The sequence below is a fragment of the Cataglyphis hispanica genome, chromosome 24 (genome assembly GCF_021464435.1).
Source record: "Cataglyphis hispanica isolate Lineage 1 chromosome 24, ULB_Chis1_1.0, whole genome shotgun sequence".
Lineage (NCBI taxonomy): Eukaryota > Metazoa > Arthropoda > Insecta > Hymenoptera > Formicidae > Cataglyphis > Cataglyphis hispanica.
In genome coordinates this window covers 269,883-289,432 of record NC_065977.1, presented here as the reverse complement: position 1 = coordinate 289,432, position 19,550 = coordinate 269,883, and the positions used below count along the sequence as shown (strand labels likewise).

The following is a 19,550-nucleotide window of genomic DNA, read 5'->3' as shown; positions in this document are numbered from 1 at the left end:
AGATTTTTTCAAATAAAATATATAAATTTAATGGGAAGGGAAGACAGAGGAGAGAATTGAATTTAAGAGAAATTTAATTTACGTGAGCTCTTCTTGATTTAAAAATTCTCGAAAATATTATTCGTCAAATAAAAAGTCTAATTGGTATCTCGGTCAGATTATCCACTGTGACAAAACGGGCTTCTTATTAGCTTCAAAATAACGCTTCGCGTACACAGTGACTAATCGTGCGACTCCCGGTCTTATTGACGTAATTGCCGTTTCTCACGGAAATATCGCTCGTGAGCGATACAGAATTTCCTTTCGCATCGAAAACGACTTCAGCATGATGATGACACGTGTGTGCATCGATGTCACACTTGTGCAATGCACGTCCGTAATTATCTAGCTCACATCAGGTAAGACTAATCGGCGATAATACACGCCAGAAAAACACACCTCGGTATGTAAAACCGCAAGGCACGCGATCTGAGATGAACGCTCGAACGATGTCGGGGATATACAGCGTTCATTTCGAAACCTTCGGACCCGATGCTCACTCTGGACATATACTGACATTACACTCGGCGATAGCAATTTTGATCGAACGACGTATCAAATATCAACATCAAATTGTCTAATAAATTAAATGTTGTCGCGCGATACACGGATTGATTTTGACATTATTGGAGACTCGGCGGTACTGATGATCGATTTACGCAGCGAAGAAAAAAAATCGTGCGGTTAAGCAGCTGACAGAAAATCTCTCGGAGACCCTCGACGTCTTCGACATCGTTGTACGACTCTTGTTTGCGGTCACGTGCGCCTCTTTCTCATTCGCAGCATTTGCGTAACGGCGCACAACCGCCGTTTTCTGCGATAATCATGCTTAATCTTAACGCACGTTAAAATTATACCTGGACAGTTAACGCGAGAATTTTCCGTTTTATCGCAAGATGAAAAAATTGCTGCCAAACGTTTATATATTTTACCAAATTTTACATATTTTGGTATTTCGAGTCATTCGACGAATGTCACTTGAAAGATTTGTTTACTCTTTGCGTTTTTCGTCGAGGTTGTGCGAAATTCCGCTTCGTCGCGCCTCGCGTTATTATCGCATCCTCTTGGCCACCCACTCGCTGCATCAGCGGATGCAGAATGGCACTTGGACACGCGGATTAAATTGCGCTCAATTTGCTTAAGACGCACGGCCGTTTTAAATCTGTTTACGACTTACGTCGCGGTAAAAATACATGTGAATATAAAATATAAGACGCGTATAATATATAAAAACTTGACACAAATCTTTAGAATTCGCTTCATCTCTTTTCGAGCGAAAAAGATAATCGCAAATGTTTTTCAAACGTGGCCAAAGTTTTTATACGAGAAGCGATTTTATCGATGAAAGGATAATGCCGCAGGAATATCATACTTCGTACCCATGTGTGTGCGGCTGTGTATATAATTTGCATGTTTTGCCAATCGCTCGTCCCCCTGCGTGACTCGATACTTTAAAGCCGCTCTCACCGCGTGTGTGCCTGATCTACTTAATACATTATTTTTCTCCACGTTATCATTTTTACTCGACTCAATACTATCGCAATCGATGTAGACCATATTTTCCGGATATCAGTTTTTTGCATTGCTCTAAGGAAGAAATTTTGTATCTAGATATACGCATACTTTTATTGAAGATATTATATATTTTAAAGGAAATCGGACGGAAAAACACGTTTTAAAATATCGAGTAGAATAAGATTATCTACCGATATTGAATTTTTTTTGAACATATCGCAAATCGATTCATATTATTTTTGAAGAATTTTAATTTTCTTGCAGACGAAAAGGAATAGAATATTTATTTTAGCGTCTAGCTGCAACACCAGACATACACATTTAGGTGGTATAAATCTCTGCTTAACGAAGGAATTTGTCAAGAAAATCGGCGCATATGGCCGAAATTAGCGACGACACCGATGCGAATGTGCACAGTTATCAAGTCTACAATCACGCGCATCGACGAATGCAAGACGATCGCAGCTCTCGCTGTGCACACAAGTCAGCAAGGCTACCGAGGCTTTTATACCTCGTCTGTGCCGAGAACTCGGTCGCCGAGAACTTGGACGCTTTCGGCAAACGCGAGAGAGGAGAGCACACTTTGTACGTGCATCGAGCATCCCCCCCTTTTTTTTTTTTTTTCCTAACCGTTAACTCAGCCTCCTTTACCGGACACGAACGAAAAACGAGATTGCATTCGATTGCTCTTCAGCGATCAATTTATCGATTTTGTTTCATGTATCTAATCGAGAAGATATCGCTCGAGAGAGTGAGTGCATTGTAGAGGCTTTTATTAATTAAAATTTGTCGCTTTTTATTTTTCAGTATAAATGATCTTGAGAATTCTATTCTCTTGTTTTATTAATATAATAGTAGATGAAAGAACTTGGAGTAGAATATAAATTAAAGGATCTTTGTTTTTTAATCTTTATTTAATATAAGAAATAGAAAGATATTTGTTTAATGTGAAAACTTGATGGAAAATATTATTATGTCGTCAATATAGTGATGCTAAATATTTTGTTTATTAATTACAATTACTGTTATTATTATTATTATTATTATTAGAAACAATATACATATAAATTAACGTTAACTATCTGAACATATTACTGCGATTGTAGTTTTTAATCGTTCGAATCATGGCAGGAATAATGTTTGCCAACGGTGGATAAACTAGATGTTGGAGAGTTTAATCCATCAATACAGATATTTCACACACAGGCGACATCTTGAGATTACCATTTCTTCAATCTTTAAAAGCTTAGCCTCTCTTGATTGATAAAATAAATAAGATCAAAATATGATATAAATGTTTATCAATATTATATTTATTCAAAATCCGTCATACAAAAATATCAGGTTTTTTCTTATTTTATATTAAATTTCATACATAAAGAAATAAAAAAAAATCAACAATTTTGTGTATTAAAATAAAATAAGTACAGATTTAAAAGTAGAAGAATAAAAAAAATACAAAGATTTCTGATTGAAAGAGCGAGTAAAAATCAAGTTGGATTTCTCCGCGAGATGATTTCACGTGTTCCGGTGTTGAGAAATTCCCTAGGAAATTTTATCGCGTCCCTCCACTTGTCGCTCCATCTGCAGTTGCCTCAACGGCATACCTGCTACATGCGTTGTCGTTCCGGGCGCGAGAATCACGGTTTTATCGGAGGCTGCGTGCGGTACGCGAGGACGGCTTCCCGCGAAAATGTGGTAAGCATCATTTTCCGACCGGAGCGGATCCCGCGATCGGTCGCTCGATCAGCTGATCGACCGGCGAGTCCGGCTTGTTTACAAACATCGCGCAGCGCACCTAACCTCCTCGATATTTGACACATAACCTGTCCAATTTTGACGTGGCATGCCGTATATCTCGGATACCGATCCCGCGACGTCAATGGGAATGGATTTAATCGCGAACATTTAATCGAGATCTTTCGATTTAAGATAGACCCTAATCGTCCATTTCTTTTTCTTTTCCTTACAGATGCACTCCACGGGCAATGGCACGATGGTCAACGGTGCTATCCGGGGTGTTCTTGGCTCTCTCCATGGTTCTCTCCCTGGGGAAACTGTTAATGCTCGCCGCAGGAACTGGAAGCAATGGGGAACTCACGGAGGCGGACCAGTGGCTCGCCGAGATCGGCCTCGCCAAATATCGTCCGCTCTTTAGGAACAAAGGTAAGTACTGTAGTATTATCAGAGACTCTTGATTCAACGGTATCTCGATTATCGGGAGGCTTACTCAGCTCTGTTCGCTTTATTAGACATATATTATCAAAAAGAGATGGTAAATTCTTTGATTTTCGTAAAAGACTTAAGTTAATTAATTGCTGCATTTTTTATGTGTGAATAAATAAAAACACTTAGATAGTTAAAATAAAAAGAATGTAACTGGAAAAATACAAATTATTAAAACAATTTATTACAATTACGTGAAGTGCGTATTAATCGTATTTCGTCCATAAAAATAATTCCTGACATCGAGATTTTCTTGAAATTGATGCTAGTTAATGTAATAGAATAATTATCGCTTATGTAATGCCCCGAAATAAAACGTATGTTACATCAGGATCGCGTCGATGAGTTGCGCAAAAATTTGCTCGCAACTCTCGTGTGCACTGCAAACGATGCGTAGGTCGATTATTTTTGTGTTGAAGGATATACGTACACACACGCTTGACACATATAATGTATATTAGAGCGTAACAATTTTTTTTTCCTCAATCACTAAACTACCGTAACTTGCCGTTCATTAATCGCCATTTACATCATGGTGCAAGCATTTTACGCATCATATTCAGATTGAATAATGTACTTTAACACGCAAATTTCGGCTGATGTTTATAAATTATTAATATAAGGCCTTACACGCATACACTGTAAAATGAATTAATAAATCTTAAGCACTTTCGCGTGTAGAATTTGCGTAGTAATACAAGACGCACAGAGAAATTGCATTATGCATTATTATGGTACATTGTGTAATTCATGTTGAAGGATTCGCGTAAATCCTCATAAGATAGCACATACACGCACGTTAACCACCGCCATTAATCATACGATATTATCTACGTTAAATATATGACAGTAAGCCCGCTTTATAAATCATCTTAAAAAAAAATTCTTTGGAGAAAATGTGATCCATAATAAAATACTTTCAAACTATCGTGTCTAGAAAAAAAGTCTTATATAAAAGTTATAAAGCTTTGAACGTGGCATTTTATAGATATAAGATATTCTGCTTTTAAATTTTTTTTTTGTTGAATATTTTTATTATTAATTATATACTTGCAATAAGGAGATAACTAATTATAAGAAGAATTGTAGTTAATTATATTACTTTCACGAATCGAGGTAAATTATATTGACCGCGCTCAAAAGAATATAAACGATAAGAGACATTTATTATCACGATTAGAAGGATGGCGTCATTATCGGAAACTTTATGTGTGACGTAATGATTTATTGTTTGGCACAAAGTCAATTCACTCTGCGGACAGTATCCCGGATACTATCGATTACCCGTAAATTTGATCTGCCTTTACAATGAGCCATAGCCTGCTTCTCTCAAAGGAGATCTGACATGTAATGTAGAACTCCGTAATAAAGATAACCGAGAGGGAGATGGGAAGACTCTGAGATGAATTTTCAACTTATACATTCAGGCAACATTTGCATCACATTTTCGGGATCGCTCGGTTCAATGAATTAAAGTTTCCAGTTTCAAGTTTATGCATAGAAATTATAAATATCAATAATTTAGAAATGAAAAACTCATACATGTGTAATCGAATTTATCGCGAATATTACAATATCAGCTGATCAAGCGCGACAGCTGTCATCGCGGAAAGATTAATTTTTCGGAATCTCCGAAAACTTCGGATTCGTTCGAGAAGATAACCGTCGATAACCGCTGTAAGCCTGTTTGCTGAAAAGAGAACGAAATCTATTACTGTTGTAACGAAATCCTTCGTTCGCGCGCCTGATAAGAGTTATTCTTTCTTGCGACCGTCCCTGCGAACAATTCGCCGCCGATATATCTAATCCTATTACATTGCCAAAGTTCGCAAGTGGCTGTTACACGTGAGGAAGAAGCGTATTCGCGATTCATTAATCTCGCGAACTGAAGCTCGGGAGCTTACATCTTGCCGATTCCGAGATTAATCGCCACGCATCAGCGACGATATACATCGTTGAGACGCCGATTTTCCGCGCGGTTTCCATGCTTTATCTTTCGAGTCCGGAAGGAATGCGCTGATGAAGCAATAAATCAACAACATTGCCCGATCCTTTATCGTTTTAGCTGCCAAGAATATCGGCACTTTTTATCTCTCTCTCTCTCTCTCTCATAGTTCGTGAGTTTCACAGCGTATATACATATATCTCGTTATCGGCTTACGAAAAGACGCGTTCGCTCAACCGCGACTTTTTCAATACTGTTTTATCTTGGCATTGAGTCATCGGCACGTACAATTTCTTTTATCATTTCGCATTTGTCGAAAAATTGCCGAGCAAACGACGCGGTAGTCGTCCTTGATTTTTCATCGCGCTCTAATCTTTTGTTAAAAAATAGCGATATAACTGCTGCATAATCGAACGAATTAATCTTGCATGATAATTACGAGATGAGGAAAAAATGTTATGAAATACCTCCATCCAATGCTTAAGAAATCTTTTTTTTTTTTAGCGGAGAGCGGAAAGGAAACAATGTCGTGACATATCGATATACACTCGTGATTTAGTAATTATTAATATCGAGAAACACTACACTAATATCGTGTCCACTAACCGATAAACGCCATTCGCCTAATGGCGTATGGCTCTCTCTCTCTCTCTCTCAATAACCGATAATGGATGTTGCGCCAAATTAATCGATACTGTCAACGATAAAAACGCGAAAAATATCGCATGAAATTACAATTATTAATGTATCTCGCAACGCGCGCGAATAGACATATAGTTTGCCTCGCAATTAAGTTATAGTCGTTCTTGACATGAACATATAGAGCTCGGTTAAACGGCTATAGTTATTGATAACAAAAGCTTTAACTTAACTACGGGTCGTTTGTTGGCGTCTCTCTTGTAATTCGATGAACATTCCTCGAGCATTATTATCAAAGCGCTTCTCTACTCACGGTCTCGAGTTTAGAGTTTAAAATAGGAACACACATTAGACATTAAACGCAAAATTTTTCGACGCTCCTGTCCCTGGCCGCGCAAACGGCGTTTCGTGGCGAAAGAAATCCAGATCCTCGAAAGTTGTCTAGGTTCTGGTTAGCAAGTGCGGAGTGCGATGAAGCCTTGAAAATGAATAATGAATGATACACGCGTCACTGGGATCCGCATCGATCCGCAGCCGAGAGTGGATGTCGTCGGACATGCACGACTATTCATTTCGACCACTTTCCGCAATCGATGCGGGAAAAGGTATGTTTACAGGCTCCTCGCGTGTGTTCGTTGAAGCGGATAGCTCGATTTGCGATCCCCGGCAACGAGAAAATTCGAGAAAAATCGAAGGCTTTTTTAAAAGTTAATTGCCGATAATTTAAGCCTAGCACCGTTACAATTTCAATTGACAGTCAAAAGTTTTGCAATGATGACATTAATTTTGTATAGTACTGGACATAGAAATACATTAATGCGATGACAAAAATAAATAATTATATCGTTTAAAAATACGGAAAAATTGGATCTTTTTAATCTTGTTATCAAATTACTTTTTAATTAAGCTTAGATAATTAACTCGAACATCGAGACGGTGGCTTGTGTTACATTAATGACATTGAGATAATCATACATTTGTATGTTGTTTATGTCAGACATTTATATGTCGCCATCATCGATAATCAAAAATTATTATTCGTATCATTCAACGGAGGAATATTTTTTCTACTTTTTTTATGGTAGCTAAATAATTTTGTCGCTACTCGACGAGGAACATGGCGTAATTATTGGAAAAAGTACAAGTTCATTTTTTAGCGACAAACTAGTATCGAAACCAATATCGCAATGTGCTCGGCCAATGTTCCTTTAGGTTGCTCTTACACTATATATAATGCGACATCGGAATCATACGTATTTTATCGATCTTGGTGAAATTACGGTCTCCATCGTTTTCCGTACGCGAAATGTCAGTGCAATTACGTCTCCCGGATTCGTCGAGGCGCGAGCATACTGCCATCAGCTTATTTCGAAGTATTCTCGATATTAAAATGGAAATTGTCGGAAGATTTGAATCGCGAGAGAAAATCTTAAAAGATTTAAAAGAAATAAAAATGAAAATTACATGTCCGGGTATCTCGGATTTTTATGTCGTTTTTATAATAATTTAATATTTTGTTTAAAATTTCATTCTCATTATCGAGTTTTTAAATATATCTGTAAGAAAATTTTTTTTTTCTTAATATATATAATTATAATTTTTTATTTCTCTCTTTCAAAATGGCAAGTCTTTTCTTACTATCTAAATGTATCTTATTTCTCTCTGATATTTTCTTTAAATCAATTTTGAAAATCGGAACGAGTTAAGTCAATCGAATATAATTTATATTGGAAAGGATAAAATTTCCGCTATATGTAAAAAAACTTTCATCTTTTTGAATTTTATTCGAGATCTCCTTCATCTATTTTTGTATACTCTTCTTGGCAAGGGAAGCCGAATTTTTTTATTATATAGACACATTACGTATATATCTTTTATTATTTTTAATTTCGATTCTCCTCATTTTATACAATTACAAGTTGGCAGTCGAGATTCAGCGAGAGATGTCGTGTCGTTCTACTTAGCGGGAATCCTTTTTGTTTTCTGCAAGAAGCGAAATGCATCTCCGTACCTGGCATTAAAGTTCTCTCTTTCATGAAGTATCTTATCGCGCGATACAAAAGAAACTGACGTCATTCCGCGAAATTATTGAGATAGTTAATAGCATAATGAGAGACGTAATTAATATTTAGTATCAAGTAATTAAGTTTCCAAAGTTTAAGTTCTTTTTTTGTCTACCTTACACATCGTAAAAATTCATTAAAAAATAATCGCGAGACGAAATAATTCTTGTACAACGAAATGCGAGGGTTAACTTTGTTTGAAAATTATTATCTTGTCGATGAAAAGCGTTCCTTTAAATAAAAATTCAAAAAAAGATCAACGTGTGCACATTTCTATCGAATTTATTTCGTTCAAATAGATTCATCCGCGGCTTTTTCGCCGAGTTGTTATTGAAATATCCTTGCGAGATGAGAATGGGACTCGCGTGACGTAACATTCCGCTTGACAATGCTCTCCGACAATTGTTCGATTTTCGCGAATGTCAATTCCAACCCAATCACGTGTCTAACAATTCTCTCGCGTATCTCACCGGCGTATTCTCGTCGAATTTACATTTCTTTTCGGAGCATCTCGTGATTTTTACGTGACTCTCGCATCCTTTTATATCGATTTTGCGAAATATTGGGCCGTTCGGAAAGTAATTTTGTTTTTGTTTTTTTTTTCTTTTCTTTCTAAAAGAAAAAAAAAATAAAAAACGAAATTACTTTCCGAACGATCCAATGCTTTCTTCATTACGACAAAATTTGTACGATAATGGACGAAATGGTACTTTCGATGATAAAAAATAATATCAAACGTCATGTTTAGCAATAATTTTGTAATCATTAAAAAGATATTTTCGCGATAAATATTTCCTTATTTAAATTACGAGAAAATATTCCACGAGATAAACGACTAGATTTTTCCAATTTCTTTGATAAGTCAAGCAGTATCTGTACCTATGCTGTGCCTACCTGTGTGATATTCGCATAAGTACACAGCAATGTATTTATATCACCTCATGAAAAATATTTGAATGCGTCCTGTATATTTTTCTCTTTGCGGTTCTCTTCCCTAAAATTTCGCTCATTTTTTTTTTTTTTCTTTTCTTTTAAACCGACCATCGATTTCCCGGATACCGACGCGCGCGTTACAGCCAGGGTATACACGCATCGGGCGCGCTTTACAATTGGGAACACGTTGCGATACGGGGATGGATGCGGGTCGCGGGGGTGGCGTGGCCATGACGTGGCGACGCCTCGAAGACGAGAGCACGGTCGCGCTCAAAAGGCGACATGAGTAGGTCGACGGCGTGATAGTTTCGTCGGAGGGTAACGAGAGATAGAGAGCAAGAGAAAGAGAGAGAGAGAGGGAGGGGGGGGGAATGGTTGGCGTGGTCCTTTCGCGCTTGCTCGTAGTGGGGGGTCGGCGCGACGCGGAGGGTCGGCTCCGGCCGCGTAATCACATCGCATGCAGTGGCCTGGCGTGAGTCCGCGCGAGCGCGTCGTATCGGGAGTAGTGTCGTGTTCTTATCAGTTATCGGATCGCATTATTCGAAGAGATCGAGTCTTGTCCCAAGATTTGGCACGTCGCGTCTGTCGCGGTCCCTCTTCTTTCACTTGTCGTGTCTTCTTCTTTTCGTCGTCCTCTCTCTCTCTCTCTCTCCTTCTCCTCTCTCTTCTTTACGCGCTACGCACGCGGGGCATTATGCTCGCGGCCGACGAGCGCGTCCGCGATAGAAACGGCGTCCTTGTCAACGCTGAGGCTGCGGGAGAGGCTGGTCGCGCGGAAAACCTTTGACACGCTGGCGATCAACCCTATCCTTAACACAACACCAGCGGAATCCAGTCGATCGTAGGAGCGACCCGTGTTTTCGGAAGGTGCATTCTCGTCCCCACCTTTCCTCCTCCCGTTTTCAGAGAGAGCCTTACTCCGACCTAAATCCCGTTGTAGATCTCGTCGTTCTCGAGGATCACTCCCTCTCTTCCCTTCCCTCGCGAGAACTATTCTCGAGTCATGAGCTCTCGAGCGATCGAAGGCTGCCGATCGTAATCTCGAAAGTGCAAATTTCTACGGCCTGATAAGATTTCTTTTTATTCCTCTTGTTTCTCCCTGTCTATTCCTCTCTCATCGGAATCGTTCTTCTCTTTTTTCGCGCCGTCGGAGATCTCGAGTAAGTATTGCAAGTCGAATTCGAGATTTTGGAGATTCAGGAGAGAGAGAGAGAGAGAGAGAGAGAGATGGAAGCCGCCGTCGGTTTAAACCGTAAGTTTACTACTGCGCCCGCTACATCCGTTCGTATCAAGCAACGGACGCGCACTTCTTTACGAGTCCTGACATATTCTTGTATAAAAAAACTATAATGATATCGTTAATATCTTGCACTTGTCGTAAACATCATCAGAGCCTAATTCGCAGAAGACGCATCGCTTTTCGTTAAGAAATCACATAATCTCAATTCAGAAAATCACATTTCAGTTCACGCTTTCGTAATGATTATTGTTGAAGAAAAAAATTTGTTTTATTTTCTCTTGTTCTTTTTTAATTAATTTATGAAATTATTTAGCCGATTTATATCATAGATATCTTACAATTTTTTATAGTACGAAATTAAGGTAACGAAAGATTATAAAAAAGATTAGTATGAATAATTTACTAGATATATAAATTTGCTTCGATTCCATTTTATGAAATACGGTCAAAGATTTTTTTACTCCTTGATATAAAAAAGGGTGATGACCGTTTTCCTAAGGTCTTTTTTTCAAATATTTTTTCGCCATGATGAGATGCTTTACGATACGTTTAAGGGAACACACCCTTAATTCGCGCTTTACCGCAATCTTGGAGCATAAAACTCAGCACTTTTCAACGAAAAAAGGAACATCCCATTGTGCATAAAATCCCATTACAAGGAGATGATTAATTCATTTTCGTTCCTGACGGAATGAGCGTATTCGGGTCACGATGAAAGTTTCCGGACTGCAGGAAAATGCGATCGGTGGTTTCTCTTCGCCAAAGTTTCCGCGAATTTGAATTTCTCCGTGCTAGAAATTCGATACAGTGATCGGACGGATCTACACACGACCGAATCCGAAACTTTGTTATAGAAAGAGAGATTAGGAAGAGAGAGAGAGAGAGAGAGAGAGAATTTCGAAGGACTCATCTTCGTCATCCAACTTTGAAATCCATCTCTTTTAAGCCGAAGACAAATATGGCAGGAAAAGAAAAACATTGTTCCGCTCGATGCTTTGCAGCCGATGTTGTTTTTGCTTCGGAAACTTGATTTTATCAAGCGAGTACAACCGACACGGTTTACTTTTCTTGCATGATTAATCTTTGATTCTTTGAATATTATTGCGTGTTAAGTTTTGATTATTTTTATTTTTATATATTTATTTTTATATATATATATATATATATATATTTTTTTTTTTATTCAATAAAACTCTATCTGTCCTTCTCTTTTTTTATTATGAGATTTCGCGATATTTTCCTAGATTTTTCTATTTTTACATGATTAATCTTTTTTTATTTAAAATAATGACAAAGCTCCTATGAAATTAAAACAAATACATAAATACATATCAAATTAATAAACGAATATAGCGTAATGTAAACAATGTATAATGTAAATAAATGTTTTCACATTATTTATTTAATTATTAAGATTTGCGCCTAAATTACTTATAGGCGCAAATCTTATTTATTTGATGTTTTGCGCGCTCCTTAAGCCTATTTATGTATTAATTTTGATTATTTAATTATTATTGCTAATCTTTGATTATTTTTTTTTATTCAATAAAACTTTCTTTTCTTTCTTTTCATTATCAGAATTTCGCAACGTTTTCCTACGATTTTTCTACGACTTGTTAACTGACTCTTGATCTTAGAATGCTTATATGTTTTCACGTACAAGAATGTTATCCGATAGTACATAACTTCTATATTTATTATTGTAAAATTGATGCTGCAAGCAATATGAATGTTACAACAATTTTAATTGTCTGGATAATTCTACGTAATGAAATAATGCCCAGTTAAAATTTAACTTAACAGATATGTACGTGTCAGATGCACAGTTGTAACGATAAATAATTGGCGCTGCCTTTGCAGTCGCTATTATTTGTTAACTCAGAACACGCGCAATTAATTACAATGATAATTATTGTTATTTTCGCGATGTAAATTTGCATTAAAAATAGAAGCGATATATCGGTTGCAATTGCGGCTACGCCATTGCAGTGGGATAACATCCTCCGTCATCTTTCTCATTGTCGGCGGCGTAATTTATGCGGGAGCATCCTCATTGTGATGTATACGCTTACATTATACGCGGGTAACGAGCCGAAAGGAAGCTTTCGCGAACAAGAGGCTCCTTCGATATAGATCAACGCTTCGCAAAACGAACGTATACAGGATCGATTCTCTGCCGAAAGTCGGCATTGCGGCGAAAAACCTATATAATTCGCTCTCTTTCTCTCACGTGCCTCGCCTCGCGTTATTATCCCCTCCCCCCCTTTCTCTAACTTTGATTTGAGATGAAGAACGGAAATTATTTCCAGGCGAAACATTCGCGCGGCGGATTATTTGTCTGCCATCGAAGCGCAGAGAAAAAGAGGTAAAGTATTTTATCCGAGAACTTTTTCAAGCAATTACTCATGTGATCGGGCAACCGAGATAAACGTCGGGATATAGTCGCATTACTAATCGAGACTATACGTGACTGCAAATTCGAATTAAGGGATAAGGGATAATACGTTGCCTCACGCGAGATCGATTTTTCAACGCTTGTTATTACACGCGAGTAAGATGTGGATGAAGGGAAAAGTATCGATCGTCCCCTAGATGACCTCAACCTTCATACTTACCGCGCCGGAAAGCTTTTTCTTTAGGCTACATAAAGAATTTCTGACACTATATATATGTATATCGGCCCGCAATCGTAATCACCGCAGAAAGGTGCGACGCAAAAGCATTAGAGCGAGATATTATCTGCGCCACACACATTTCATGTAAACGCGAGCAAATTTATCGGAAAACAAATTTATTGCGATAAATATGAAGGAAAGCAAACTTGCCAAATATAAACAAACTAATAATTATTAATTTTAGTTGTTAGACATACACACGCGTACATGCATCATACAATCGTCTTTCTCATATGAAGCACGAGCATTACTTATTTCTCGATTCAGAAAAGTTTTGTTGTGTCAAAGACAAAGACATAAATATTTATTACATAATACTATTGCACAAAAATATTTGTTAATATTAATATTTTGTGAAATATTTTGTTAATCATCTTGGGAAATCTGTCGCTTTTTTAACACGGTAGACGAGATGCCATTTACGATTGTTGACATCGCAGATAGACCTGCCACGCGAGACTCTCGTAAATCCTCGGAATCAAAGATTATTTTCGACGAGCGCAATCACGAATTGTGCACGTAGAAATCTCTGGTGGCCGAATTTTCTCGAAACACCTCGGCGAAATGGCACGGAAACGCGAGGCTACTGCTTAAGCGGTTGGAAGCCATTTCGCCAAGCTTGATTACACCGTACACTGGAGAATCGCGAAATTAATTCCGTTCCGAGAGAGTGTCCGAGTGTGTGATTTAATGCCACACGTATCCTTGCCAGCGTCAAATATCCTCCAGACGCACGAGTCCGTTAATTACCTAAGCACTATAGTTGGGAAAGTGCTATCGGTATGAAATCGCGTAACAAAGTTTCAATGATTAGACGCGATGATATGTAGGTGCCTGGTGAACATCTGGGTGCAAATGACAGTTTAACGATATAAGACGATATAGTTCTCCGCGATCTAATAAAAAAAGATATGTATAAGTGAATGATTATCATCGAAATTGCACCGAAACGCGCATGTAGAGATACTTATTTATCCTCTAAATCCTATGATCTCTCTCTCTCTTTCTTTTTCTTTCTCTTTCTCTCTCTGCATTTTTTTTACACGCCGCTTACGAATAACCGAATTAATATAAATAAACCAGAAGATAATCAGTGCAGTACAGATTACTGTAAAAGGGGTACAAAAAAGTGCATAGAAATTATATCTTGCGGTTTATCCGTTTTCCAATTCGACTTTGAGATAAATGCAATCGCGGCTTTTCAAGAGCGCGAAAACTATTTTCAACGCATTGAAATAGTAAAATATGCCGATATCTCGATATATGACTCTCTCTTTCCTGGAATCGACTATTTGTTTATATTAACTTTTCCTGAAAATGTCTTTCGTTTCTTTTCCTAAAATATATACATATATATATATCAGATATTGGAATAATCCGATCGATGGGAAAGCTCTTAGCGTTGACTTTAAAAGGGATTAAATTGTATCGTAAAATTTTATTTCGCTCCTTTACGTCATCTTTACGCTAAATATGTTGGAACATTAACGTTATCTATTCCCGCGGGGCAATCGTTTTTCTCCCCCGAGGTCGCATAATTCACCGTTGCGGTGAAAAAAAAAAAAGGCTCGTTTCTCGTTCCGTGGACCGATGTCCGTCTCGAAAACACGCGAGCACACGCGATTACACACCTGGGAATAAAACGCGACTAATTGAATGTGTGTCGCGTAGATCGAAACTCTGCGAAATTGTGCTGCGCATAATTGCATAACTCGGGAGTTTCCAATTAGTCGGAGTAGTGCGACGGTACTATTGTCGTTAACGATTCGACAGGGTCGTATTTAAATGCCGTTGTTGTAATGAGTCGCGTCACTAAATAAGTCGTCTTGTGAATCTTTGTAAACTTAAATAGCGCGGGAAGATTCTTTTACGTTTCCACGCGACGTCTATAAATATTACAGTTCTAAAGTTATTCGGATTACGCGGTTTGGGGATTCCGCGGGAAAATCGAGTCCGGGAAAACACGAACGCGTTTTTCTCCATTTATCGTGGAAACGATATTTATAAACGTCCGTCAAATACCGACGAGACTCGCGTGAACGCCCGGTATGAAATAAAACGTGACGTGTAGCTATTTTTCTTGTTCATCACGCTGCTAGGGTGATATAAATATTAATGAAAGAGATGGAAACTGTGCGCATGCAGGAAACGTATATACATATAACTACGTACACTCGGCACTTTTTTAATTTCATGATTGAGGGAGAGACTGTGACGGAAAATTTATTACTTTATTACATTTTGTATGCACACGGTGCATTGTTCCGTAAAATTAAGCGATGTCGGCGGCGCATCACGAGGCGATAAGAAGTCACAAAAACGTATCAAACTGAATAAAATTTATTTAACAATGTCGGCGAATTAAATGCATCGCTAACACGCGATATCTGTTGTGGTATCATGGCGCGACGGCGAGATCTTAAAGCGTGAAGAATATTTTATTTCGTGCTTCCTCGACGCATCGACTTCGCGGCGTAAATTTCGAGATCTCCTAATCAATCAACCGCGATCGCGCGTGATATAGAAACTTGGAGCGCGGAAAACGCGCGATCCATGTGCCCTATCTTGGCGCGCACGGAAAGCCGAGCCTCTCATGCATAACCATGAGCAATATGTGACATACATACATACATACGTACGCGCCCCGGTTTTCCTCCCCCCTTGCTCCGCGAAAGGATCGTTAGCGCAAAGTACCAACCTACCTAACATCGAAAGGATATCCCGTTCGAAAAGGTCAAGAGTTGCCCCTCCGTCTAAGCAGGTTGCCGGCGACCTCTCCTTTTGTTCTAGCGCGGAAGTTGTTTTCACTGGCTCGTATACGCTCTGTCGGAGGAAAATACGAGAGGCTCTCGTCGATTGAAAAATGTGAGCGAGTTGCGGTCGAGCGAAAAATATAAATCCGCGAATGAAACGCCGATGAATCTTTGCGATTTTTTCTTTCCATTTCTTCTGACGCCTAACATTTTACCTAGCTTTTTCGATCTGATTGTTAAGTTTACTTTTATCGCGTTCTCTCGAACTTTGACAACTTGTCGGATCATCAAAATCGTAATAACGTAATCATATTTCTAATGACGCACATGCTTCTCTTATCACTTTTTTACATAAGTAATCAAAGCCTTTCAACAATCCGCGTATTACGATCTTGAAATTATCTTCTCTCATAAAGCGGATTACGAATTAGCGTACAAGTCAGCAGTTTGTCGCGAATAAAGATTAGCGCTTGAAATTTCACATCGTTTAAGAGAAAAAGACCGATCAATCGCTTGGAATCGCGCGATCATATGGTTTTACTAATTATATTTAAAAATTTCATTAATTATTAGAAATTTTATTAATCATATCTTTTTCTAAGAATTTTAATGTGATAGACATCCCATTACCTCCCCTCCTCCCTGCCCCCGACGCATTACGCATTTTTCGCATCGCGTGTGATTAATTTTGACATATCCGCTCGTAGCAATTAAATATTCAGCATATACATATAATGCCTTATTAATATTACCTACAGCTATTAGGACGATCTGATGTATACATATGTATGATTAAACCGCTGAATTGTGTATTGTACAAATATCGGAAATCGATAAAATCTCATTTTTCATATGGAATATACGTACCGCTATACATTATCATAAAACATCCATCATCTTGTCAGAATCGATGAAATATGTATATTAAACATAGCGATGATAAAGGCTCAGAAATTCGACTGAGCTCTCAAGAGAAACGCTCGAGGAAAGTCTCTACGTCATCTATATATGTATGTATACATACATATACGATCTTGTTTTATATTTTTATTTATTTATAAAATTTTTCGCGGTTATTTCTGCAACTAGCATTGAATGCGCGATAAATTTTTCACAAAAAATATGCACAAAAAATGCGGGATATGCGATATCCCGTTTTGATCTCGAGTTTTGTACTCTCGACCTCTTTTCGAAAATTCGCTTATTGTTAGTTTATACTAATGTATCCGCATCGTAATTCAATCGGGCATCCTCGAATTATCGCGATATTTAATATTGTATCGTCATGTTTATTAGGTCAATGTATTTTATGCGTTTGGGTTCAGTACGAGACTGTGATTAGTCAATTATTTCCGATACGATTTGGTAATAAAAGTAATAAAATCTTTTTTAAATCCTTTTTGAATTTGTACAAAATAATAACAAATTTTTTTTAATTCATACAAAATAATAAAAAATTTTATTAAATTATTGAATATATGCAACGTATTATTAATGTATTGTGCATAATAAAAGTTATATTTTAATTTTTCTCAATTTATCACACACTTCATCACAATTTATCACAATTTAAAACGTGATTAAATTAAATAGAATAAAATTATCAATCGCAATTGTACCGTACGTATAGGATTGAGAAATTGAAGCGACGCACCTATAAAAACAATGCGGGTGTTTGAACGTGAAACTTTTTACACGGCACGCAGTCGACTTTCTAAATTAAACTATGAAACTTTAAGGATTTAAATTTTCGCCAAGTTCAGACATTCGCTGTCTCGACGACCGTTATTTCCCGCCGATTGTTCTTGTTTCATAAATCCACAGGCTATTCCGCAGGATTACGATGAGCCGTTAATTAAAAATCTAGGATGATGTACAGTGTAAATTATACGTTTTAAGCAGATTATAGCATAGCTAGCTAGGCGCTAATGTCTATAATCCTTCTATGTCTATATAATCCTTCTTCGCGAATATAATATGTGTCTATTTAACACGGTGCCGCTCCCTTGTAAAATCTTATCTAATGTATAATAATTTACCGTTATTAGTTGGAGTAAACGATTCTATTATGTAACAATATTACGCGCAACTGGTTGTTTTATTTCATAAAATTTGCGGGAGAATGAATTAATTTTGTAAAAATTTATTTATGTTTTTCCTTGTTTTCTTCCTCACTCTTTGAGTGTACAATCAATCATCTCAGTTATCAATTTACAAATCGCTAATTAATGTTCATCCATCCTCTACTTCATTGGCTTTGTCTCGATCGCAGCCGCCTACGCACTTTTATTCGCTTTCACCTGCATCCGCGAATTGCCACGAATAATTGAAATTAATTGCGCTCTGTCCCGTCTATTCTTTCGTTCGCGAGCATACCAGGAGGGGGCCATTGTTCAGCGCGAAAGGGTGATTAATGTTTTCCATCGTTGAATTAATTCTCGGCAAAAGCATAAACGCCCTTTGTCTTCACCGACGTAGATTAAGCTCTCCGATCTCTCTCTCTCTCTCTCTCTCTCTCTTTCTTTCTCTCTCTGTCTCTCTTTCTCTCTCTGTCTCTCTCCCTCTCTTTTTCGTTTCGCAAAAATGCACCTTTATGCGCGTTCTCGCGATAAAATTTCAGTACTTTATACGTCAAGTACAAGGGTGGCGCGTACATAATTGAAATAATTAATGATGCTTGTTCACGGTCTAATTCTCGAATACATGCTCGAGTACACGTTATCCTTTTTCTAACGTCATAAATCGTGCGTTAGAATTTTACGCAACTGGCAGCAAGATAAATGTGTTATACTTAAGATAACACTCTAATGTTACTAATTTTAAAAAATATATGAAAGAGAACACGTGATTTATTGGGTCGAAGACTTTTTTCATCGCGCAATCAAATTCTCACTTATGTGCATTCGAGGATTAATCGTCGATGAAGTCGCATTATTCTAGCACTATTCACGGAAAAATCATTCATTTTAACAAGCTGATAGCTGCTATTTTGCCATAATCGCACTCGTTCTTCAATGTCTCCGTCCATCACTGTCCAAATCGCTCGGTATCGCACCAATTCCGGTTATTTCGTAAAGTAAGATCGAGCGTTTCCGCGAGGCAAGTCTAGCCGCGCGCATCTCACTCAGAGACACTGCAATCTTATCAGCTGCACATTCGCGTTTGGTGCACCTCCCCCAAGTATAAAATAAAGTGTGTCTCGAATGAAGGATTAACGTAATCTTTCGAAGAGATGCGGGAACCGACGTCGGGGCGACAACGGTGGTGAACGAAACGCGCCGTAGCCGTGTTAAGGTGCGACGACAAGACAGGCGGAAAGAGATCCTCGATAGATAGAGAAAGAGAGAGGGAATTATGCCAGACAAAAATCCGGGCCGCCGAAATGGACAACGCGAAAACAAAGATTTCCTCGCCGGCGAGATATCATCCATCGGCATGTCGTTGCGGCCCAGCGGGAGCGCATCCTCCGGTGAGTAACCACTGCTCTGCGAGGACGAATGTGTTTGATGCGAATCTCGAGAG

General features: G+C 38.1%; 1 protein-coding gene across 6 annotated transcripts in view; it reads left to right on the top strand.

The window, feature by feature from the left end:
* The window catches only part of LOC126858304 (apoptosis-resistant E3 ubiquitin protein ligase 1), a 61,831-nt gene that overhangs the window by 32,990 nt on the left and 9,291 nt on the right, over positions 1-19,550 (top strand). Inside the window, exons 1-2 of one of the 6 annotated variants that reach the window (XM_050608525.1) lie at positions 3,127-3,252; positions 3,527-3,720. In XM_050608525.1, the coding sequence (XP_050464482.1) occupies positions 3,543-3,720 (178 nt within the window). In that variant the 5' untranslated portion in view covers positions 3,127-3,252; positions 3,527-3,542. Of the gene's footprint in view, positions 1-3,126; positions 3,253-3,526; positions 3,721-9,832; positions 10,613-19,258; positions 19,498-19,550 lie in introns of those variants that run through there. The other 5 variants (XM_050608529.1, XM_050608528.1, XM_050608527.1 and 2 more) reach the window with 5 other exon arrangements.